The sequence below is a fragment of the Phascolarctos cinereus genome, unplaced genomic scaffold (assembly GCF_003287225.1).
Source record: "Phascolarctos cinereus isolate Bilbo 61053 unplaced genomic scaffold, phaCin_HiC Scaffold_726;HRSCAF=1367, whole genome shotgun sequence".
Lineage (NCBI taxonomy): Eukaryota > Metazoa > Chordata > Mammalia > Diprotodontia > Phascolarctidae > Phascolarctos > Phascolarctos cinereus.
This window is the reverse complement of record NW_027556098.1, coordinates 118,217,200-118,242,699: the sequence shown is the minus strand read 5'-3', so window position 1 is coordinate 118,242,699 and position 25,500 is coordinate 118,217,200. Positions and strand designations below refer to the sequence as shown.

Here is a 25,500-nt window from a genome sequence, read left to right as displayed (position 1 = left end):
AGGTTTTTGTGGCCATGAAAAGAGCTGCTATAAATATTTTTGTACATATAAAACCTTTTCTTCTTTCTTTGATCTTTTGGGTACAGGCCTAGCAGTGGTATAGCAGGGTCAAAGGTAAGTTACTATTTAGTAACTTTTTTTGTGTATAATTTCAAATTCCTTTCCAGAACTGTTTGTACCTATTCACATGTCCACCCATAATGCATCAATGTACCTGTTTCCCCACAGCTCCTCCAGCATTTATCATTTTCTTTCTTTTCTTTTTTTTTTCTTTTTTTGGTCATCTTTGCCAGTATGAAGGGCATGAGGTAGAATCTCAGAATTTCTTTTCAGAATTCCCAGTAGGGAGGGAGGGTACAGACAACGATATCTCTTCTCTGATGCTGACCAGGGACTTTGATGCCAGCTGCCTTCTTTTCTTTCTCCCCAACAATGGAGACCATCGGGGTCACAGAACCCTGGCTGAACACGAAAGCACTTGCCCTACTTTGCTGGGGTCAGCAAGGTTACCTTCACATAGCAAGAGAACAGCTTATGTATGTATTTACAATTGGCTCTTATTATGTGCTTGCATACAAGAAGCTTCACTCTGATGCCAGGGTTGCCTGGAAGTAGCAGATGAAGCAACTGCAAAAATCCCCTGGAATTTTATGTTTATTGTGGATCCAGATCCTGTAACTGGGCTACAGATAAGAAGATTTTTCTTTCTCAGAAAAAAATAACAACAATAACCTTCCCCTAATTCTAAGATCTTCATTACTAACAGAGTGGAACATAAGACAGAATCATTCCTGTTTATCTTGTACATAGCTTGCTTACGATATGTTTGTTTGCATGGTGTTTCCACTGTTAGATTGTAAGCACCCTGAGGGCAGGCACTGTCTTTTACCTCTTTTTGTATCTCCAGCACTTAGCACAGTGGTTGGCACATAGTAGGCACTTAATAAATGTTTGTTGAATTCTGAACTAAGGAGCATAGAGTTAGAGCTGGAAAGGACCTCAGAACCCATCTAGATTAGACCAACACCCTCCGTCCCCACTTAAAATTGAGTGAACTTAGGTCTTGAGATATGATGCCACTAGCCCAAGGTCACATAGCTAATATATGATACAGCTGGATTTGAACCTGTGTCCTCTGCCACTTTCCCTACTGCACACGCTCTGTGTCATTATGGAAGGATCCATGTGGTCAGCTAGGTGGCACAGTGTATAGAGCTCCAGCCTTGGAGTCAGGAGGACCTGAGTTCAAATGTGACCTCAGACATTTGACACTTACTAGCTGTGTGACCCTGGGCAAGTCACTTAACCCCAATTACCTCACCAAAAAAAAAACCCATTATGGAAGGACCGAGGGCTTTATGAGGGTGCTAGGTGCCTTGGGAAGTGGAGCCCCTGAAAGTAAAATAGTTGGAGCAGCATTCACCTACTTAATCATTTTGCCCAAGGTTGGATGGATGGTCCAGCTTGGGAACCACAAGCGCACAGCCTAGTGCCCCTTGAAGCTGTGGATTACAAATAGTGCCTTAGTGTTCTGAGAGAGAGAGAGAGACTGTCCCTTCCCACGGGACCTCCTTGATCCTAGAGTCCAGTCGGCCTCATTACAATGACTTGGTTGGCTTAGAGATAGAATTGTAGACACAGCCCTTGATTTTGCCCACCTGTCTCTTTTTGCTTTGTGCATTTTGAGTAGATGGCTATGTTCTGTCCACCAGATAAGAGTCCTTTCCCTCTGTTATCAGGTAGCACTGCCTCTTCCCAGGCTTAACCCATGCTGTCTCCTGTCCAGTACCATAAACTGTACTGGGCATCTATATCCATGTAGACCCTGCAGTGTTTCTACCTCTTTGCCTTTTTTTTTCCTATTTCTTATGCTCAGAATGTCTTCACTATTTTTGCTTATTGAATTCTTACCCATTCATAAGCAAAACCATGTAAGAGTGATTGCTAGTGACAGCACGTGTTAACTTTTTACTCTTGTAATTTACTGAATAGCATATGCTTGAATTGGATCTTATGGTCCCTGTTTCTGATGACTGTGTTTGACACAAGTTTTGTTCAGACTCTCAGTGTTAGCTTAATTTCCATTTAGTCAATTAGCAAGCAGTTATTAAGTGCTTACTCTGTATCTCAGACCCTCTGCTGAGCCCTGGCATACATTTGTTGTTGTTAAGTAGTTTAAGTTGTATCTGACTCATTGTGACCCCGTTTAGGGTTTTCTTGGCAGAGATACTTAATGGTTTGATATTTCCTTCTCCTGTTGGTTTTATAGAGGAGGAACTGAGGCAAACAGGATTAAGTGATTGGCCCAAGGTCATACAGCTAGTAAGTGTTTGAGACAGTCTTTGATCTCAGGTCTTCCTGACTCTAGTCACAGTGCTCTACTGCTTGAGCTATCTGGTGTGCCACATTGTCAAAACAAACAAACAAACAAAAACTAATGCAATTTTAGGTGACATTAAAAGAAGCCTTTTTTTGAACCCTGGAAAGACTTATATGAACTGGTGCTGAGTGAAGTGAGCAGAACCAGGAGAATGTTGTGCAATGACTAACATTGATAGACTTAGCCCTTCTCAGCAATGCAAGAATCTAAGACATCTCCAAAGGTCTCGTGATGGAAAATGCTATCCATATCCAGAGAAAGAACTATGGAGTTTGAATGCAGATCGAAGCATACTATTTGCTATTTTTTTCTTCTGTTTTGTTTTGTTTCCTCTTTCCTGTGGTTCCTCCTATTGATTCTGATTCTTCCTTACAACATCACTAATGTAAAAATATGTTTAATAGGAATGTATATGTATAGTCTATATCAGATTGCATGCTGTCTCGGGGAGGGAGGGGGGAGGGAGGGGGGAGGGAGGGGGGAGAAAAGTTTTAAACTCAAAAGCTTATGGGAGTGATTGTTGATAAATCAAAATAAACTAATTAAAAACAAAAGAAGCCTTTCTTTTTTTGTATCCTTAGTGCTTAGCACAGTGCCTGGAACATAGTAGGTGTTTTAATATATGTTTACTGAATTGAATTGTTGAATTGAAGGGCATAGTGTCAGGAATAAAGGAGTAAAGAAGGTAAGAGTTCTTTGAATACTCTGCTGCGGTCAGACATTTTGTGGATGCTGGAGGACGCACAATTCAACTCAACAAACATTTATTAAGCACCTACTATGTGCCGAGTACTATGCTAAGCACTGGAGATACAAGAAGGGGCAAAAGACAGTTCCTGCCCTCAAGGAGCTTACAGTCTAATGGAGATGGGGGTGAGGAACAGCATGCAAACAAACATATACAAAGCAAGTTATACGCTGTATGGGATAAATAGGAAATACTTAACAGAAGCAGCCACGGGAATTAAGAAGGTTTGGGGAAGTTGCCTTACCGGTACCTGCTGACCAGATGTGTTTCATAAGGAGGGGAAGGAGGCTGAATCTCCCGAGGCTGAAGCTAATCTACTGTGTCTTTGCTGTATCTTGCTTGTGCTATAGTGAAGTAAACTCCTGTTAACTGGGCCTAGGAATCTGAGAACTTGTCCATTAGATTGGGAGCTCCTTGAGAGCAGGGATTGTTTTGTGTGTGGATTTGGCTTTTCTTTGTATCTCCCAGTGCTTAGCTCAATGCCTGGCACATAGTAGGCTCTTAGTAAATATTAATTGACTGACAGATGTCCTCTGAGCTTCTTCCACATTCTGAGGTTCTATGATGTCCATACTAATTCCACAGGCCTTCCTTTCCTGGCCAAAGTGGTTTTACTTCAGGTGTAACCCCAAATGGGTATACCATTGTAAATGGCAGGACTTCTGTGGTATAAAAACACTGGAGCTCACCACGTTTACAAGCTGACTTATAGCAGTGTACACCCCCCCCACTTTACTGCATCCCCCTCCTCCCTTGTAATGGCCCCAACAAATGAGCATCCAGTCTCTACTGGACGACCTCTGTTGCCTTATAAGTACCTTACAAGGTAGGCATCATTTCATTTTTAGATAAGCTTTAACTACCAGGACATTTTCCTATAGTTTAAGCTAACATCTATCTCCCTGGTTTGTTCTTGGGTGTTTTACATTATTTTAAAATTTGATTAATTTCTTTGAGTATGATGGAGCTGAAGATAGTAATGAGATCATATTGAGCTTATCCATAAGAAATATGATATTTAGCTAAGTCACTCTGTGAGGCATGGCCTGTGTTACTGGCTCAGTTGCCAAGTCTAAGCTATTCCTTCATCCTGTGTCAGCATAACATTCAGGAAAGCAGAGATTTGGTAGTTCTTTGATTGATTGACTAAATGTGTAGAATCGGCTAGATATCCATCAAAAAAGACTTTGGCTTGCTTTTCTAATAATGTGGGTGGGGCTTATCGTACCATCTCTACTAGCTCACCCAATCCCCCCTTGTGACAAATAGGGCAAATGTGCAAGTTCACTGGATGGAAGAGGAAGTAAAGTCTGTTGCTGTAGAACTGAGTTTTCCATTTTGGAGTGGACAAGGAATTGATACAGGGATTGAACCAGCCAACTAGACACAGGTATCAGGCAGTAAATAGTCTGGTGGCATGACTCTCTACGTTGACTAGGTTATCTGTATAGTTGCCAGATCTTTGTTTTCCTTCCTGCTGCTTAGACACAACCTTATGGTCAGAGACTGCTGGAAGCATTGATTATTGGGCCCTGTGCAGAGTAAATGCAGTGATGATCCTTGGGCTGTATCAATGGCATTCTTCACTGTTGTTCTGAATAGACAATGGGTCCTTTTGGTCATAAGGCTGAGCTCCTGGCTCCCTCCTTCCCTTCCATTTCCTTAAAATCTTTGTAAACTCACATTTTTTCCCCCAGGGAGTGCTCTTATTTTGTTCTTTTACTTATTTTTAATAAACATTTATTTTCTTTCCCTCTCAAATATACAATTAAAAAAAGAGAAAAATGAAGCACTCATAAGAAATGTACATAGTCAAGCAAAACAAATTCCTGTATTAGACATGTACAAAAATCTGTATCTTATTGTGCATTTCATGTTCATCACTTCCAGGAGGGGGGTATCAGCTTCATCTTTATAGAATTTTGGTTTGTTGGTCAATCTGTCAATCAACAAGTATTTATTAAGTGCTTGTGGTATACCAGGAACTATGCTACGCAATGGGGATACAAATACAAGCAAAATGAAGACTGCTCCTGCCCTCAAGGAGCTTACATTCTAACAGGAAAAGTCTGTCTCTCTCTCTTCTCTCTCTCTCTCTCTCTCTCTCTTCTCTCTTTCTCCCCTTCCCTCTCCCTCCCCCTCTGTCTCTCTATCTCTGTCTCTCTCTCCATCTGTCTCTCTGTCTCTGTCTGTCTCTGTCTCTCTCTCTCTCTCACACACACACACACACACCCACACACACACACACGCGCGCGCGCACACACACACACACACACACAGAAGTTGAAAAGTGGGGAAAGTACCCATGTGGGCCATGGTGGTAAAGTCCAGAGACTCAGAAAGAGAAGTGAGAGAGGCATAATGCCTAGAGGCTTTTCTTCAAAATGGAAATTCTAGGAAGAACTTAGGAGAAGGGTTCGAGGGTGGTTCTAGGGCAAGAAGGCTATAGGGGAAGAGAGATGTTCTAATGTAAGAAGGCAGCTGAAGAATAGTGGTAAGGTTTGGAGAGTCAGAAGTGGAGCCAAGAGAGGAATTAAGGATGGTTGTCCTGGGCCCTTCCTGAAAATGGAGATTCTGAGAGGAACTCGCCAATGAAGAATAGGCTGTAGGGGCAGAGGGATGTTCCAGGGTGAGAAGGCCATATGCATTGAGGGAGCTCATATTCTTGCTGAAATTTTCCTTGTAGATCTAGACATGTTCAAGGTTCACATCTTCACATGCATCAAACCTTTCCATCCTTTTCTTCCACTTGCTCCAGTTTAAATGTATGTGGCTAAGGCAAGATGGCGTCACCCTTTGTTGCTGAGGGTTGATTGTGGTCATGGCTGGTAGGCTGCCTCGGATATTGAAGTGACTACATGAGAGTGTGTGTGTGTGTGTGTGAGCGCAGGGTGAAGCACAAGGGAGAGAGGCATTGGGACAGGGACTCAAGTGGTACCTACTGCTGTAATTGCATTGATAAAAGCTCCTAAGTCTTTCAAATTTGTTTTTCTTTGAAATTTTGTAATTGTTACATAAATTATCCTTTTGGTTCTGCTCACTTACCTATGCATTCTCAGTTTCCTCTGAAACTGTCCATCTCATTATTTCTTATTGATACAATGATATTCTGTTACATTCCTATACCATAATTTGTTTAGCCACTTCCCAAAAGATGAGCATAACTTTATTTTCTAGATTTTTTTTGCTAGTAGAAAAGAGCAGCTATTGGTATTTTTGTACATATGGTCCTCTTACCTCTTTGATTTCTTTGAGGTCTGGGCCCCCAAATGGAAGCATCTGGGTTGAGAAGAATACACAGTTTAGTTAGTTTGGGGATATAGTTCCAGACTTTCATCTTTACCAGCAGTGCCTTAGGGTCCCTGCTTTTTGCTGGGGAGGATTTTTGATGTTTGTTAGTCTCAGTAAGGCTCAGGGCTTTCATAATATCTTACTGGTTTGTTGTGCTAAGTAGTATCCATTTTCCATCACAAATGACAGGAGTGTTGTTTTCTTAAACCCAAGTTGATGATGCCAGTGTGTCCCTTTGGCAGTACAATAAACAAGATAAAACTTGAGTCATCTTTGACCCTTCCCCTCTCCTTTACCCATTATTTCTAATCAGTCAATGAATCTTACTGATTCTCCCTTCAAAACATCTCTTCTCCATTACCTCTTTAGATCACAATATCTTAAGGTCCTAGCCTTAGAGCTGGAAGGGACCTTAAAGGTCTAGGCCAGTGCTCTCATTTTATGGATGAAGATGCTGAGGCCCAGAACAGGTAGATGACTTGGCCAAGGTCACATGGGTAGTAAGAGGTAATAGCATGATTTAAACTCATATCCTCTGACTGCAAAACCGCAGCCACTCTCACCATTGTGGTCATGGTGTCAGGCCTATGTCATGGCAGCAACCTCCTAACTTTTCTCCATGCATCTATTTTCCTGCCATCCCTATCAGTCCTACGCACTTCCACCACATAAGTCTTCCTACAACACTGATTTCATTGTAGAATCACAGAACGCTAAAGCTGGAAGCGAATTTATTGGAGAAGAGAATCTTGTCCAACATTTTCATTTGATAAATTGAGAAAATTAGTTCTGAGCTGATCTTCAGTGAACTTCTTTCTGCTGCTGCATGTCTCTACCTCCATTTTCCCTGTGAGAGTCAGAAGTATGTGAATGACCTCTCCCCCCTCCTATTATGCGCACTGGGAGGAACTCTGGTGCACCATTTTTGAAAGATTGCAACCCTTTGGTCCATAGAACAGTTGAGCCTAACCTTCAAGCTGACTCCACCTCACCCCAAAATCAGGATATTACCTAGCTGTCCAGAATTGTATCCTACTTTTCCCCTGATGTGAAGCTCCCTTTCTCCACTTTCTCTGTGAACATTCTGCAAATCCCACCTTCTCCATGAATCCCATATTGAGTTCCCCTTCTTTGAACTCCTCTTGTATGTAACCAATCATTTTGGCATTTAATCATATCCTGTCTCCCTTTGTTACTTAAACAATGCCGTACGTATTTGTTCTAATATAATTTTTTGCCTTTCTAAGATTTTTATAGTGGGAACAAAGTTGGATGTGGTGGTAGGAGACCTGCATTCAAATCCTCCCTCTCTTCAGTTTCTTCACCTATAAAATGGGGAAAATAGTGATTGCTCACAACAGATGTGTTGTGAGGGAAGCAGGAGCTTATGATCCATCTGATACTTTTGTCTCTCGTCCAGTGTATGGCACAATGCTAGATACTCAATAAATATTTTTAAATGAAGGGACAGGTAGAGGGAATGGACCTATATAGCAATTTGATTGCTATAGACAATGACTGGCTGAGAAAATTCTACCAATGCAGATGGGTACTTTCTTCTGCAACTTAGACTCTAGAGCATTGATAAGTTAGGTGACTTGCCTGAGGTCAGGCAATGTGTCAGAGGCAGAATTTGAACCCAGGTGTTTTCAGCTCTGAAGCCAGCCTTAATCCTCTGTGCCACTAGTATTGAGTGGAAGATGGAATTTTTTCACATGTAGCCAGTGCTCATGAGCAGTGTTTCCTTTCAGTAATCTTTCTGAAGGCTCATGTTACTGACTTTCTGGAAAACAGAAAGTACTCGCTTAACTATTTTCTTATTCTTTCAGCTGCCATGAAAAGTCACAAGCCAGATAAAAGTTCTGAGCTTCGAAGAGAAAATTTTACCACCTCTTCTCTCAATTACAAAAACATTTCAACTGTGGTTCTCAAAGATCTTGAGAAGTTTCAGAATTCCAGCAACAACAGGACCACACTGGATGCCTCAGGAAGCACCACTCTTGCATTGGAAACATCAAAATCCAGAGGGAGTACAACCTCATACAGTAGGATGAATGCTACTCCAGCACTTGGACACTTCTCAGAGATACCTTCTGCCCTGTCCTCTCTGAAAAACTCCTCAGGTATGTTCATGGCACTCATGCTTGAGTTATGTGAAAAATGGTACTTGGAGTGGAAGGGTTTGGGGAAGGGCAGGGGAAGATGTTCCAGGTTTAGGGCCATGAAACAGTGAAGTAAACTGACCCAAGCTTAGGTGGATCTGTGATCTTATATTGGTTTTCCCTCTACCAGAGCTGATTGTAATACCTTCATTCCTTCCTCTCCTGTGTAATACTCGTTCACATTCTCAAACTGTGAAGAGGATGGAAACCCTGCCCTCCCCCTCCCCTTTGAAGAACTTAGAGAAGAGCATGGAACAAGAGGGACAGACATGGATAGGTTGTGATCTGCATTGTTGGTGGGAACATCCTCAGTGGTGTGATCATAGGAACATCAAGCTATTTGAATTTGTCCTTCCTCAATACTGATGTATTAGGAACCATTCTTTTGTTATTTCAATGACTGGAGTATACCATTGCTGCATGTGAAAAGTCCGTTGTCCATCATTCTTGATACACTTACTTTTTTGGTCATACTTGTCCTTAACGATGTCCTTCATGCTCCTCCTTATGTGGCAGTCACAAATGATGCATTGTAGCCTGCTTACAGACACTGTGCATATTCCCCCTGTCCTTTGGGTCACTTGCAATTTTGATTTTTTTGAGGTCATGGTGTTTCATGGCTCACAACCACATACCTATAGCAACAACAATAACAACATTAATAATGAAGTAGTGATGTCTCATATTTCTGTATGGATTGAAAAGTGCTTTATATACTTTCTCATTTGATCCTTAAAATGATCTTGTGAGGTAGGTGCTGTTATTACCCCCCATTTTACAGATAACAAATTGAGGTTGATTGTTTAAATGACTTGTACAGAGTCACATAGCCATTAAGTAACAGAACCAAGATTCTTGTGTTAAAGAGAATGGTTTTTGTGGTACCAAGTAGTCTGGGATGATTGAAAATCCTGTACCATTTCTGAAATGTGATCCCAACTGATTTTCTTTTTCTATTCAACTTTGGATCTAACTCATTGTCTACCTGAAACACACACACACACACACACACACACACACACACACACACACATGGATAGATGAACTCAACGGGCTACACATCCAGTTTCATGTCACGATTACAATAATGTGCATTTTTCATCCACTTTGTTTTTTAGATATTAATAATGAAACTGATCTCTTTTGAATATTGGCTCAAATAGAGTAAAATCTCTGACTCTGGCTTCCCTTTTATCCATGTGCTACTTAACTGAACCGGGTATTCCAAACTGATGAAGCCCTCCTATGTAGAGGGCATAGGCCTTAGGGAATCACTAGTTCACAAACAGTATATGACTGTCACCACATTGAGACATCTTGCCACATGTTCTTTTGGTCTCCGAGGGACCAGATGGGAGAGTGTGGACAATCTGGGAAAGTTTCCAAGAATGTTTATTTGATTTTTGTGTGATTGTGTTTTGTGATTTTTTTTTCTCCCCTTAAAGACAGCTTAAATGTTAGCTGCTGGGAACATTGCCACAAAGATCTGTGACCTACACAACTTGATGAATTATGGTTTTTTAACAAAGAGTTTTGTCAAGAAAGCATTGAATGATGGGTATAGAGGAATGGAAAAGACATCCAATGACAATAGAGGTGGGAGGATGGGACACATAAATAAAGGTACGGAGGTGGTAATGAGGAGTTGTTAGTGTAGGTCCTTTGTTCTGGAAGAGGACCAGTGATGAGTGAGGAATGTGACATGTTTGTAGGAAAGTGAGGAAAGTAGCCTGATGACAAGGGCGCAGTTTAGAAAGGACATTTATAAAGTGGAGAGTATCCAGCAAAAGGCAACCAGGATGGTGAAGGTCTTTGATTTCATGCCTGGTGAGGATCAGTTGAAGCAACTGGGAGTGTTTGTCTTAGAGAAAAGAAGATTTGGAAGAGGCAAGGGGTGAAAAGCATGCTACCCATATCTGAAAGTCTAGGCTCTGTCTTTTTCTGTCTTGTTCTTGTTCTCTTTCCACATTTATGAATATGTACACATATAGATATGCACATATATGTATATGCACATATACACATAGATATACAAACATATGTTATATACATATATGTGGAAAGAGAAGCAGAAAGAGAGGGAGAAAGAGACAGAGACAGAAAGAAACTGAGACAGAGAGAGGGAGAGAGATAAAGAGAGACAGAGAGCAAGAGAGACAAAGAGAATTAGAGAGACAGATATATATATATATACATAGACACACACACATACACATACACACACACACACACACACACACACACAGAGAAAGAGAAAGAGAGAGAATTAATTTCACTTGGTCCCAAACAGAACTAGAAGCAGTGGGCAGTCATTGAAAAAGAGACACATTTATGCTTGATGTAAGAAAATTCTGAAACAATGGTTGTTCTCCCAAAGTACATTGAGCCACTTTGGAATACAGTGCATTCCTCCTCTCTTGTGGTCTTCAGGTGAATCCTAGATGCCCACTGATATAGTTTTAGCATGACAGGAGTTGGCTGGATGGTGATCGGCACTATTAATGCACATTCTGACAGCGCTGAAGGTTCACAGAACAATTATCTCACAATCTCATAAAAAAGGGTGTTTGTGTCATGAGTCCCTTTGTTAGTCTGATGAAGCCTATAGACCCCTTCCCACAATTGTTTTTAAATGTATAAAGTAAAATACATAGGATTTACAAATGAAAACCAATTATAATGAAGTACAGTTATCAAGATATTAACAGTTCACAAACCCCTGACATACAGGATATGGATCAAGGATTAGGAAACTAAAATCCTGGAACATACAATTGAGTATGAGACAGGCGGTACCACAGACAGGTAGTACACAAAGAAATGCTAACCATGGGGAGTCAGAGTCCACATTAAAAGACTTAAGATGAACCGAATTCAGTAAAAACTTTTCACTATGCTTGCGATCATCTGGGAAGCTAATATTTAAACCTCACCAGGATGTAAGGCAGTATTTATATCCTGATGGGGTTGATATCCTGGTGAGCTCCCTATATTTTGTATGGAGAGCAGTGGCAGGGTTTCCAGGATGCTGGGATAGAAAAGGACCACCCTCCACCCCTCACATGATATCACCTGGAGAGCTGCAGCTGAGGGAGCCTAGCCAGAAACTCTCCTCCTTTTAAAAGACCTACTGAGTCATCAACAGCTCTCTTCTTTTTTAAAAAAACCCACTGAGTCATCAACTTTTCGGATCAGAAGCCACTTTGGGGGCTCTTTTGTTATTTCAGATTTTGAGTCCTGTAGCCTCGAATCATACATGACTGGAAGCCAGTTAATGAAAAAAAAAAAAAAAGAAATACATAGGAGAAAACAAAAGGAAATTCAGAAGGGGTACAAAAAGACAATTTTGTTACTACTTTGTTAATAAATATACTTTTAAAAATATGTAAAAGAAATTTATTGTTTCATATGCAATCCCCTTTTTTTGTTCTTCTTTGTATACATTTGTGCTTGTTGGTGATTATTAAGTTTATAGTAAAAAATTTCAAAAAAAATCTAATTATGACATTTATGCAGTTCTGGTAAGCTGCTGAAATTTTAATTTTTCCTTATCATATTTCAGCCTTGGAAAGCTTCCATCAGGCATCTAACAGTTCAGAGTCAGAAGGAAGGACTGCCACCTTTGTGACCATCTCAGACTTCCTGACAAGGGTAAAAGAGAGGACATTCAGGTCTCTAACACACACCACTCCTTCCATGGAAGCCAGAGAAGGAACTATTCCATCTACAGAAATATCTACTCCTTCCAGTTTGATGCATACTTCAACTTCTGTATTGGAGACTGAAGGACCAAATATCTTCTCCTCTGGGAGAAATCACACAAAACTTCCACAGCCACATTTCTCCAGGACAACAACTTACCCCACTCCCTCAACCAAGTCTCCGTGTGAGTATTTACTGTAGTCTCAGAGTACCCTCACTGCTTCTCCAGACTTAACTCCTAGACTCCATTTAAGACCCCGTGAAGCTTTCTTGGATTACTCAAACCCCCAATAAGTTTAATTTATATTATTGACAATTTTCTCCATCACTTTTTAAAGCCAATTAACAAAACAATCAATGTAACCATTATTAATAATGTTTGTTGATTTCCCAGGTGTAGATACTAACACTAAAATTTAGCAATTGTCTCTTGTAAGCCAATTTGAGTTGGTTCAGCCTACTCCTGGTTGCAAAGCAGTATTAACTACAAAGCAGTAGTCTGTGTCATTTCAAGAGGGACGGTGGGGTTGGATTGGATGCAGGTTCATATCCTCTACACCTACCACAATGCCTTGCACACATTCAGTCTTTTATAAATAAGAATCATAGGATCTTAGGGTTAGAGATAAAGAGGATTTTAGTTGGAAGAGGCGTCAGAGCTCATACAACCCGACCTCCTCGTTATACAGGTGAGGAAACTTAGACTCAGAAAAATGAGTGACTTGCCCAAGGTCATAAGAGTTGCAAGCACAAGATCAGGGGTTTGAACCCAGGCCATGAGGTTCCAAATTTTGTGATCATTCCGTTATACCTGCTTTTATTTTACTCTTGTAAGTACAGGTGGAATAGAGTCTAGAATAAAACCTAAAGAAGTTATATTACTCTGGTTCCTCTGTGTCTGCTAAATAAATGAGTTTCTTGTTTTGTAGAAGAGATTTAGTGACTTGCCCAAGGTCTTACAGTTAGCATCTGAGACTTGAACCCAGGGCTCCTGAGTCCAAATCCATTCCCTCTCCCATTCCCCCTTTTTGTTTTTGCACAAGTTTTGCACACATTATTGCTAGATGCCAAGGTAGGTAGTGAGTTAGGTCTGTGATCAGGAAGATCTGAGTTCAAATCCAACCTCAGACACTTAGTAGCTGTGTGATCCTGAGCAAGTCACTTTAATCTCTGTGTGCCTCAGTTTCCTCATCTGCAAAATGGGGATGATAAGAGCATTTACCTCCCAGAGTATGACAATTAAATGAGATATTTGTAAAGCCCTTTGCAAACCTTAAAATGTTATATAAATGCTGTTATTATTATTGTCATTATTAATAAGCTACTAACAGTTTGTTATAGCTACTTAATATAGCTATTGTCATTCTTCTTCTTATTATTATCCTTCTTATTATAAATAAACACATCCATAGGTTAGGACAGCTCAGGCAGTGGGCATAAAAGAAATCTTATACACCCTCTCCTCTTTTTTTCTCTTTATAATATCTTAGTGGGAAGGCATCGTGGTGTGTTTATATTAGAAGCATGTATTAGGCAGCTAGGTGGTCTACTGGCTACACTGCTGGCCGGGGAGAAGTCATGAGTTCAAATCTAACTTAGCCTCAGATGTCTACTAGTCCTGTGACTCTAGGATGCCAGTTAACTATGCTCTGTCTCAGTTTCTTTATCTATAGAAAGGGGATAATAGCACTTAACTCCCAGGGCTGTTGGGAGGATAAAATACGATGGTTTTTGTAAAGCAAACACCATATAAATGGTGGTGGTGTGGTAGTAGTAGTAGTAAAAATACTATTTTTATATTTTATTTTATATATACTATATTTATACACTTATTTTTAATACTTTATAGGGGCAGCTAGGTGGTGCAGTGGATAGAATGCTGGGCCTAAAATCAGAGAGACTTATCTTTCTGAGTTCAAATCTAGCCTCAGACATTTACTAGCTGTGTGACCCTAGACAAGTCACTTAACCTTTTTTGCCTCAGTTTCCTTATCTATAAAAGGAGCCGGAGAAGGAAATGGCAAACCATTCCAATATCTATGCCAAGAAAATCCCACATGGGGTCACAGAAGCAACTGAACAACAAACATAACAATTAATAATAATGAGTGCTTTCTAGTGACCCTGGGTATGGAAGGGGGGAAGGGGTCGGGAATGTGGCCTTCTGGCCTAGGTTTTGAGAAACACTTAAGGTCAGAGCATCTGGAACTGTGTGGGGCCTTATTAATCTTGTAATTCAAATCCCTTGTTCTCACATGAGACCCAAAGAAGGGGGAGTGTTTTGCTCACAATCACACTGGGACCAGGTTCAAGAGCCAGGATTCAAACCCAGGTCTGCTTTGCTCCAGTGCTCTGACTGTAGAGCCTAGTAGCTTGGATTTATGTCATCTAATCAAAAAGCAACCCCTGAGTTACTTGAAGTAATCATTTTGTTTAAGCAGCTAGCTCCTTTTACATACAACTTGGACCCAGATTCTGCTGCCTCAGTTAAAGAGAGAATTCTCTGATACCTTACAGTTACTTAGCAAGCATTTATTAAATGTTTTTTGTTCTTCAGTTGTTTCAGTCATGTCCAACTCTCTGTGACCCCATTTGGGGTTTTCTTGGCAAACATAGTGGAGTGGTTTGCCATTTCCTTCTCCAGCTCATTTGACTGATGAGGAAACTGAGGCAAACAGGGTGAAGTGACTTGCCCGAGGTCACACAGCTAGTAAATGTCTGAGGCTAGATTTGAACTCAGGAAGATGAGTCTTCCTGACTTTAGGTCTGGCACTCTGTGCACTATGGCGCTACCTGGCCCAGTAAGTGCTTAATAATTAGCGCTTACAATGGGCCCAACCGTTGTAGGAGAATGTCTTTGTAAATTATTAATAAGTATCTTTTGGACTAGATGATTTCCAAGGTTCTTTCCTATGCTCTGGTTGTTTTGATTCCATAATTTAAAAATCGACCTTATTATAATTAAACTGTGGAAGGGAAGCCTTTGTTTATTGAGCTGTACTTGGATTCAGCTTCAGTTCACAAATCCCGGGATCATCGTTTCTGTTTGCCTTGATCCCATTCATTCAGCATGCTTTTAAAATAGTTTTTACCGTGTATCCAGACAAAGCTGATAAGTTTGGGACATAACACACGTACACACAAATTCCCCAGCTTAGTGTAATGGGAGGAATGCTAGATTTGGAGTCAGGACCCAAGTTTGAATCTTGGCTCATTACAGTTAGCATTTCTATAGCATTTGTAGGCTTGTAAAACACTTTATGAGTATGATCTCATTTTATTCTCATAACCAACTTTGGAAGGTAAGTTCTCTTATTATCCCCATTTGACATATGAGAAAACTGAGGCAGATAGAGGTGAAGTGACTTGCCCAGGGTCACTCAGTAAGTGTCTGAGGCTGAATTTGAACTCAGGTCTTTCTGACTCCAAGTCCAGCCCCCTAGCTGTATATGGTATTTACTGCAGTATCTGATGAGTCACCTTACCTCTCTGCATTGCGCTTTCCTCACATATGTGATAAAGGGATTAGATTAGATGCTCTCTGAGCACATCCCTTTCAGCTCGAAATCTGTAAACTGAAAATGAACTTTAAAAAAGTATCATGATCCACAGACATTTTGAGGGTTAGATCCTGAGGTCTAGCTTTTCAAAGAGCCTCTCAACCATATTTTTTTTTTTCGTCAAGGCAATCAGTGCTAAGTGACTTGCCCAGAGTCACACAGCTAGAAAGTGTTGAGTGTCTGAGGGCAGATTTGAACAAAGGTCCTCCCAACTCCAGGGCCGGTGCTCTATCCACTGAGCCCCTACCTGCCCCTGAACTACATTTTCCAAATATTTTTGAGTGTGAAATGATATGATGCTTTCTATTTCTAACATCCATCCTGAATTTGGTTAGAAGTTTTGTCCACAATTGTTGATTGTATTGATATTGTCTATAAATACTGTAGATGCCTTTCCTGGGTCATAACTGATAAACTCTAAGCTAGGGGTGGGGAGCCACATGTGGCCTCGAGACCGCAAGTTCCCCGTCCCTACCCTAAGCTATCATAGAGGGCAGGTAAGTGGCGCAGTGGATAGATAGAGTACTGGGTTTGGCTTCAGGAAGACTCATCTTCCTGAGTTAAAATCTGGCCTCAGACATGTTCTAGCTGTGTGACCCTGGACAAGTTACTTAACCCTATTTGCCTCAGTTTCCCCATTTGTAAATTTAGCTAGAGAAGGAAATGACAAAGCTCTTCAGTGTCTCTGCCAAGAAAGCCCCAGATGGGGTCACAAAGAGCCAGACATGACTGAACAACAGATTTATATCTTATCTTTTGTATTATGGTCATTAATTGCATAGGTCTTGTTTTTTCTTGTTCGATTGTATTCTTTTCGAGGGCAAGCACCATATCTTCTTTGTCTGGCCAGACATAGGGTCTTGGATTTATTAAAATGCTTCAAGAGATTTTTTTTTTATTTCTTTGGTATGGTTTAGTCCCTCCAATGACACAGATATCAGTTTCTCCGACTGTCTTGATAGATTATGTTCATTGATCACTCTGACAAAAAAGAAGCTACCTTTTGGTCATGGGTCCCTCTGCATATGGCAAGGCTGGGCTTTGGATAAGTGGTCATTGTGAAGTCCTACTCTGAGCCCTTCCATCTTGGGAAGACTTGCTAATGCTTGTGTTCATCAGCATGTCCTGTGAGAACTCAGTCTCTACACTACAATGAACTCTCAGAATGTGGTTACACATAGTAGATGCTTAATAAATATTTGCTGAATGAATGAGGAAGTTAGGTGGCATAGTGAGAAGAATATTGCACTTGGAGTCAGGAAGATGTGAGTTCAAATCCAGCCTCATACTTACTAGCTGTATGACCTTGGCCAAGTCACTTAACCACTGTTTGCCTTTGTTTCCTCATCTGTAAAATGGGAATAATAAGTGGGCCTACCTCCCACAGTTGTTGTGAGGATCAAATGAGCTAATATATGGCAAGTGCTTTGCCAACTGTAAAGAGTCAAATAAATGGTAGCTATTATTATTATTATTTTTTTTTTAGGCAGTTGGGGTTAAGTGACTTGCCTAGGGTCACATAGCTAGTAAGTGTCAAGTGTTTAGTCTGAGGTCGGATTTGAACTCAGGTCCTCTTGACTTCAGGGCCAGTGCTCTATCTACTGTGCCACCTAGCTGCCCCTGGAAGCTATTATTATTCAATGAATTTTCCTTCTATTTCAGCCCCCAAAATTAGGACAGAAGCTAGGAACTCAATTGCTTTAAATGCTTTGGCCAGTCAAACAGACAGGACAAACATTTCTACCACATTCATCCAAGATGCCTCAAAGACTTCAGCTAATAGAAGTTGGTTGGTAAATGGACCAGAAGGCTCAACCAAGTATTCCAGAATGGCCAACTCTTCAGCATCAACCCATGCCTCATCTTCCTTAGGGGAGGCCAGAAGAAAAAGTACAGTGACAAGGAAACCGAGTGATGCAAAATCCATCGAGCCTTCAACAGATGACACATTTGAACATCCTTCTTCCAGGACCTCTGCTCTGTCTTTACAAAATGATTCCTCAAGTGAGTGCCTGATTCACCACATGTTGTAGAGCAAAGTCAAATCCAACTGAATTGATATTTTGGTAATAAATAGGACAAGGTATCTCCATGGTCCTACAGCTGACGTATGTCAGAGACAGCATTTGGACCAGGATTTCTTGAGCCAGCTTTCTATTCAATAGTGTGTGTGTGTGTGTGTGTATGCACATATATATGTGTGTGTGTATATATGTATATGCATATATGTGTGTGTATTTACACACACACATATACATCTGTACATTTATATGTATATACACACATAAATATATATACTGTATATACATATGCTGTAGATTTTTTTAAATTTCTTTTATTTTCAGTTCACAGAACAAAACAAGCATTATCATAGCCCAGTACAACAAAAAAGATCGTTGTACATGAAACCGCAAATCTACCCTGTACAACTTGCTATTCTCTCTAAATAGACAACAAAATTATCATGTAAATTTCCTTTTTTTTCCTTTTTTTCTCCCCCCCCTTCCCCCAAGACAGTATGGCATAGTAGCTAAGAAGGCAAACCCTGGAGTGAGCAGACCAGGGTTCAAGCCTTGCCTCTGACACATACTAGCTGTGTGACTATGGACAAGTCTAACCTTTCAGTGCCTGGGCAGCTAGCATTATAAATAATAATAAGTGCCATTTGTATAACTCTTCAAGGATTGCTAAAGTGCTTTATAAATATTATCTCATTCTATTCTTATAACAATACTGGGAAATAGATGTTATTATTAGCCCCAATTACAATTTTACAGATAAGGAAACACAAAGTAAGTGACATGTCCAAGGTCACAGAGCCAATAAGTATCTATAGTTGGATTTGAATGTAGGTCTTCCTGACCTCAGATGAGTCCAGTGCTTCATCCACAGAGTTACCTACTTTTCAGCCTGCATCAGTGAAGGGAGCTTCTAGACCAGGAGTTTCTCACAGTGATTAAAAAAAAAAATCACAGGTCCAGAACCTCCTTCCCCCTAATGAATGGACAAACCTATTTACCTACATGAGAGGCAGCATGGAGTAGTGTCTAGAGTCTAGATGGCTGTCCAGGAAAATGGAAGAGCGGGGTTGGAGTCTTACTTCTGACAGCTACTAGTTATGTGACTAGTCAGTGCCTTAGGGAGCTTTTGTATAAGTTTCATTGAGGATGGTAACCTGCATGGGTAGAGGGAGTTTTATCATCTGGGAATCCCCTATGGTAATGAAATCATAGGTCTGGTCCTTATCCCTATATACATATATGTTGAAAGAGAAAGAAGTTATTTTTAAGGAAACCTTAGTGAGTGCTAATTTTTCACTCACCCAGGTATTGCTGCTGAAGAAGACCCAATGAAATATGCTGATTTTTGCAGGCAGGATTTATCTGTTCCCTGTATTTTTTTTGCAGCCTTTAAAGGAGACCATCAGTTGCCTATTAGTGATGCTGATGCTGGGGATGACAATTCTAGGACTCAAACTGAGGCTGGACTCCATTTAGAGACTTTCACCAGAGATGGGAAGGACATGTCCCATTGGTTCACAGCCAACCAAAGAGCTTTGGTGGATGTGAGGGAAAACTCTACTTCGTATCCTGAAATTGTGAACCCTTTAGTCCTGACCCAGCTCTCCACGCAGTGGACAGAAAGTCGCACGGATCCAGATGATGCACATCTCCTTGAGCCTTCCACAGGATCTTTGTCAGCGTCTTCCTCAGAGACGCTGGATTCTTCATCACAGAGACATCCTTTATGTGAGTTTTCACTTCCCAAAACTTGTTTTTTCTCAACTACGCACTTAAAGAAAGCTGAGCTTGTTTTATTTAGGATAACTCTGATCTCTGTAAACCCTAGCTCTTTCTACAAAATCAATCAAGCAACCAGCATTAACCCAGCATCCATTCTTTGCCCGACACTATTCTAGAAGCTGGGGATAAAAATACCAACTCAACACCGAATTCAAACCCCACCATTTTCAGGAGGCCTTTCCAGATCCTCCCAGCAGCTAGTGTTAGTTACTTTCCATCTATTCTGTATTCATCTTGTATGCTCCTAATCGTTTACATGTTGTCTCTCCAACTAGAATATAAGCTACTTGAGGGCAGGAACTATTTTTGCCTTTCTCTGTATCCTCAGTGCTTAGCACAGTACCTGGTACATAAGTAAGACCTTAATAAATGCATGTTGGTTGATTAATGAAATGTTTCCTTGCTCACAAAGATCTTTCAGTGGTCCAGCCGATTGGCCAGTCATCTGCGTGTCTCTTAGTCAGTGATTCCCACCAGTACAAGACAATCGTCTAATAAATACCTTGTTTGGTAGATCTCTAAGAAGGTTCCTCTTGCCGGGTCCTCTCTCCACCACTCTCTCTATGTCCCAGTGCCCCCTACCCTTCTTGGTCATGGTCTTCATAGGCAGTGCTCCTCCTCACCTGAGACCCCTTCTCTTTGTGATCTCAAAGCTTTGGAGTGAAAACAAAAAAGTTGAAGACTTCTAATCATTTCTCAAGAAACACCCTTATTACCAACCCTGACATTTTTCTTCCTTTTTGTTTGTATGGCAACCAAACTGTGTTTTCTAGCATGTTCATCAGTACAAATCAGAGTATAGGGCATCATATTGAACTTGTGATCTCACTCGCATAGGGTACTTCCAGGTGAGGAAAGCCTCTCTACCAGTGCAGGTTGGCACTTTCTCTGCAAACTTATGAAAATTGCACAGAGCACTGAGAGGTTAGGTAACTTTCAAAAAGCTAGAGAGTTAGTAAGAGAAGCAGGATTTGAACCCAGGTCTTCTGACTTTAAAGTCAGCACCCTTTACCATGATGCCTTGAGGGATCATGCTTCATCCCCAGCATCTAGCACAGTGCCTGGCACATAGGAGGTCCTTAGTAAATGCTAGCTGGTTGATTGATAATTGACTGAAAGCAGCTTTACCAGAAGTTAGCTCAAAGCTCCCCCATGTGTGTCTGTTTTGCCCCTAACACTGGCTTGCTCATTCCTTGTGCCTCTTGCCCTTTAGGGGCAGAAGTTTCACACCCACGGCCTCTGTTTCAGGTCAAAGCTGCTACCTCTTCAGACTCCTAAACCCAGATTGGAGGTTTTCTTGGATTCTTCCCAGCACTGCACAGTCAAATCTCAGCTCCCTGGGCCCTGGTTCTCTACCTGCAGAAATTTGCTGAGTGGTGGTTTTCTGCTCCTAAGGCTTTTTTCACTGTCCTCCCGCTGGTCAGCTAGTTGGCATTGCAGCCACCCTTCAACCTGATTCAGTCATTCTCTTTTATGGCCTTTGAGTCTCTCCAAAATAGCTTTTACATCTCTCTTTCTCTCTCTCTCTCTCTCACCCCTCTTCTCTTTCTCCTTCCCTCTCACTCCATTCCCAGCCCTCTCTCCCTGGCCTTACCTCCCAGATCCCAGAATCTATTACATAAAGTTGTCTATCAGTTTTAACTCATCATGAAATCAGGGCAGCAGTTCTCAAAGTGTGATCTGGGGCTCCCTGAGACTCTTTCAGGGCATCCATAAGGTCAAAACTATTTTCATAATAATGCTGAGACATTTTAGTCTCTAATATGGTCAATATCAATAGATATGATTCACCTAAACAAAAACTCTTTGGGGAGAAGAGTCCTCAGTAATTTTTAAGAGTATAAAGGGGTCCTCAGACCAGAAAGTTTGAGGACTGCTGAATTAGCATATCCAGAGTCTACCTTTAGAAGCAGCTGGGTAGAGGAGATAAAGAGCCAGCCTTGGTGTCAAGAAGACTTGGGATCAAGTCTCAGCCTAGACAGCTTGGTGAATAGAGTGCTGGACCTCAAGTCAAGAAGACCTGAGCTGAAATCTTGCCTCAGGCACTTGTAGCTATGGGGGTACGTAGGCCCTGGGCAGGTCTCCCTCAGTTTTCTCACTGATTAAATGAGGATAATAACCACACTTACCTGACAAAGGTTATTGTAAGGATCAAACGAAATGAAGCACTTTGTACACCCTTAAACACCATATAAATGTTGGCTATTATCATTAGCTCTAATCCCTCCTTGCTTGTGTGTCCCTGGGTGAGCATTTTGTTTGACCACTGAACGACACAATCAATCAATCAATCAATCAATAAGCATTCATTAAGCACCTACTGTATGCCAGGCCAGGCTCTGTACAAGGCAGTGGGAATAAAAACATAGAAATTAAACTTTGCTTGCCATCAAGAGACATAGATTCTATGTAATTTAACTGGACAGCCCTGACCCACATCAGTTGAAAAATGCCTTAACATAGTGAATTTTTCATTGTAATTTTAAGTAGAATGGGAACATTCACTTAGACATAAATGTTGGAAACAAAAATCTGCATTTTTACAATAAAAGTAGTATTTATAAAAAAAAAACAAGTATGATAAAAATAGCATTTCAAACTGTACAATCACCAGAGCTTCCTTGTTATCAAAAATTCCCAGGAATTACATGTAAGACCTCCAGTGTTCTGTGCCTCATCTGTTTCTGGCATCTCCATTTCCTGGACGGTTATTCCCATACATAGCCACCTCTCTTAGTGCCCCAGGAAGGACTCCAAGAGCGAGTTGGGGTGCAGGTGCTAACCTGTATTGGAAGAGGTGACTTCCTCACTGAAGAGTTCCCTAGAGCAGTGAAATCACAGCTCCAGAACTGTGACTGCAGGCCATGCCCAGCAGAAGACGCCTGCCTTTACATTTGGTAAATTTCCATCCCTCTGGACCCAGTAGCTACTATTTTGTTGTTGTTGTTCAGTTGTTTTCAGTCATGCCTGACTCTTGGTGACCCAATCTGGGGTTTTCTTGGCCAAGATACTGGAGTGGTTCTTTCGTTCTCCAGTTCATTTTTCATATGAGGAAACTGAGGCACACAGGGTTAAGTGATTTGCCCAGGGTCACACAGCCAAATCTGTGGCCAGATTTGAACTCAGGAAGATGAGTTTTCCTGACTGGAAAGGCCTGGCTGGCACTCTATCCACTGTGCCAGCTGCCAGCTACTATATAATGTCCTAAATAAATTAGAGAGGGAGATATTTGTTTGCAACATGTCCCTGCCCTCATACCCACACATACCCCTTAGCACCGTAAGCGTAACTAATTCCAAGCCAGGCACCCATTTCTTACTGAAGTGTTCAACCAAAGGAATAATGATTCCTTGAGAGATAAGCAGCCCTGAGTAGGTGATTTCATAAATTACCAGCCCCACCAGGAAGTGTTTTCCCTGCCTCTTCTGAGTAAATTGTTCTTTACATTGAACCATATTAATATATCTTTTAAAAAAACATTTTTTCTAATTACAAGTAAAATTTTTTAACATTCATTTTTAAGATTTTAAATTCCAAATTCTCTCCCTCTCTCCTTCCCCTTCTCTTTCTCTGAGACAGCAAGCAATTTGATATAGGTCATAGATGTGTAAAATATATTTTGATATCAATCACTTTGTGAAGAAAACACAGAGCAAAAAAACCCCAAGAAAAATAAAGAAAGTAAAGAATAATATGATTTGATCTGCATTCAGACTCCATCCTTTCTTTCTCTGGAAGTAGATAGCATTCTTTACCATGAGTCCTTTGGAATTGTGTTAGGTCATTGTATTGCTGAGAATAGCAAGTCATTCTTGCTTATACAAGGCTTTGATCGTTGTACAATATTACTGTTACTATGTGTGATGGTCTCCTGTTTCTGCTCACCTTACTTTGTTTCAATTCTTTTAAGTCTTTCCAGTTTTTTTGGAAAACATCCTGCTCGTCATTTCTTATAGCACAATAGCATTCCATCACAATCATATACCACAACTTGTTCAGCCATTCCCCAATTGATGCTTATCCCCTCAGTTTTCAATTCTTTGCCACCACAAAAGAGCTGCTATAAATATTTTTGTACATATAGGTCCTTTTCCTTTTATCTCTTTGGCATACAGATCTAGCAGTGGTATTGCTGGGTCAAAGTTTATGCACAGTTGTATAGCCCTTTGGGCATAGTTCAAATTGCTCTCCTGAATAATTGGATCAGTTCACAACTCCACCAACAGTGCATTAGGGTCCCAATTGGAAACACTAAATTTTGATCAGAGGTTAAGTGAAAAGATATAATGTTCTTCCCATTCAAGTCCATGGGTCTCCCGCAATCTATCCATAGATCCTTTGGCCGGGGGGGGGGTCGTCTGTGGACTCTGGTTAAGAACCCTTGATCTGGTTCAGCCCAAAGTTTTCAAGCCTATAAACCTATTAACTTCAAAGGTTTTGACTACTGATTTCTCCTTTGCAATGTTCATTTTGGTTTTCCACAAAGCTAACTTCCAATGAAAACCCTGTGTAAATACCTAGAACGCTCCACACAAGGGTATTCATTGCCAGCTTTCAGAGTTAAATACTATTGTTTCCTAAGTTTATCTCACTCCTCTTTGATTCCCATTCTAGACACTGAAGGGAACCATGAGCTGGGGAGAAGGTCAGATTCAGAAGAAAGTACTTCCAGTTTTCTTCATCCCAGTCCAGACACCTCAGCTACTTCATCTAGGAATGGAGAGAGGACATTGCGATCTCTTACCAATAGCAGCCTGCCTTCTGATGGAGAGGAGCACTTCACAATGCTTCTCCGTGGCACAGAGGGCACCATTCCTCACTTGGGAGTCACAGACACCACTGACTCTGTCTCAGCTTCGTCAGACACATTGCAGACCCAAGACGGTAAGCTGTCTTCTCCAGGATCATTGCCTCCACATTTCTCCGCCCTGTTTGATTTGTACATGGTTCTAGAATAACTACCATTTATTTAACACTGTAATGCTTGTGAAGCACTTTTACAAATATTATTTCAATTTGATCTTTACAACAAACCTCTGAGATAGGTGCTGTCACTGTTCCCATTTTACATATGAGGAAACTGAGGCACAGAAAAGTTAAAGGACTTCTTCAGTATCACACAACTAGGAAGGGGCTGATGGTGGATTCAGACTCAGGTTTTCCTGCCTCAAGTTAGTTTTTGATTCAGAAAGGAATCTTTCAAGTTCTTGTAAGCTTACAATCTTACAACTCTCAGGGTATACCCTACCTAAGGAATATGTGATAGTAACATCAGGTATTTATGCCAAGACAATAATAACTTTAACCATTAGCTTTCAGAGATGTTCTTTTTACAAAACCATGAGTGATCAGTATCTGTTTCCTCTCCACTTGCCTGGTCATAAGATAAGGGATTTAGAGATGGAAGAGATCTCAGAGGCTACTGAATCCAAACCTCTCATTTTATATAGATGAGGAAGCTGAGGCACAGAGTAGTCAAATGACTTACTCAGGATGGCACAGCTAGTAAGTATTTGAATTGGGACTTGAAACCTGGTATTCCTGGACCCAAGTCCAGTGCCCTCTAGGCCAACTGCAAAACTCCTGAGTGTGTAGCCTGAGCCAGATTTAAATGTAATGGAGAAATATTGAATAAATAAAAATACAATAGAACGCAGAAAATGTTAATATGTGGTTTTTCTAAGTCAATATATGGCTACAGGGATCCTTATGGATGGTTTAGTAGTGCCTTTGAGGTTGAAGTTTCTAGCCATTCACTCACTCTTGACCAAAAAAGGAGAGGCTCCTTAGGAGAAGAATTTGGCTGTGGGCACTTCTTTGTAAGTACCTGGCTGTGATTCGTAGTCATCGCCAT

General features: G+C 40.9%; 1 protein-coding gene across 2 annotated transcripts in view; it reads left to right on the top strand.

The window, feature by feature from the left end:
* HEG1 (heart development protein with EGF like domains 1) overlaps window positions 1-25,500 on the top strand; it is a 125,093-nt gene that overhangs the window by 35,483 nt on the left and 64,110 nt on the right. For both annotated transcript variants that reach the window (XR_002324410.2, XM_020985998.2), the window contains exons 2-6: window positions 8,249-8,542; window positions 12,144-12,467; window positions 17,506-17,847; window positions 19,251-19,592; window positions 24,261-24,530. Coding sequence is in view for 1 of the 2 variants with exons in the window: in XM_020985998.2 (XP_020841657.1) it covers window positions 8,249-8,542; window positions 12,144-12,467; window positions 17,506-17,847; window positions 19,251-19,592; window positions 24,261-24,530 (1,572 nt within the window). In the remaining variant the exon portion in view is untranslated. The remainder of the gene's footprint in view (window positions 1-8,248; window positions 8,543-12,143; window positions 12,468-17,505; window positions 17,848-19,250; window positions 19,593-24,260; window positions 24,531-25,500) is intronic.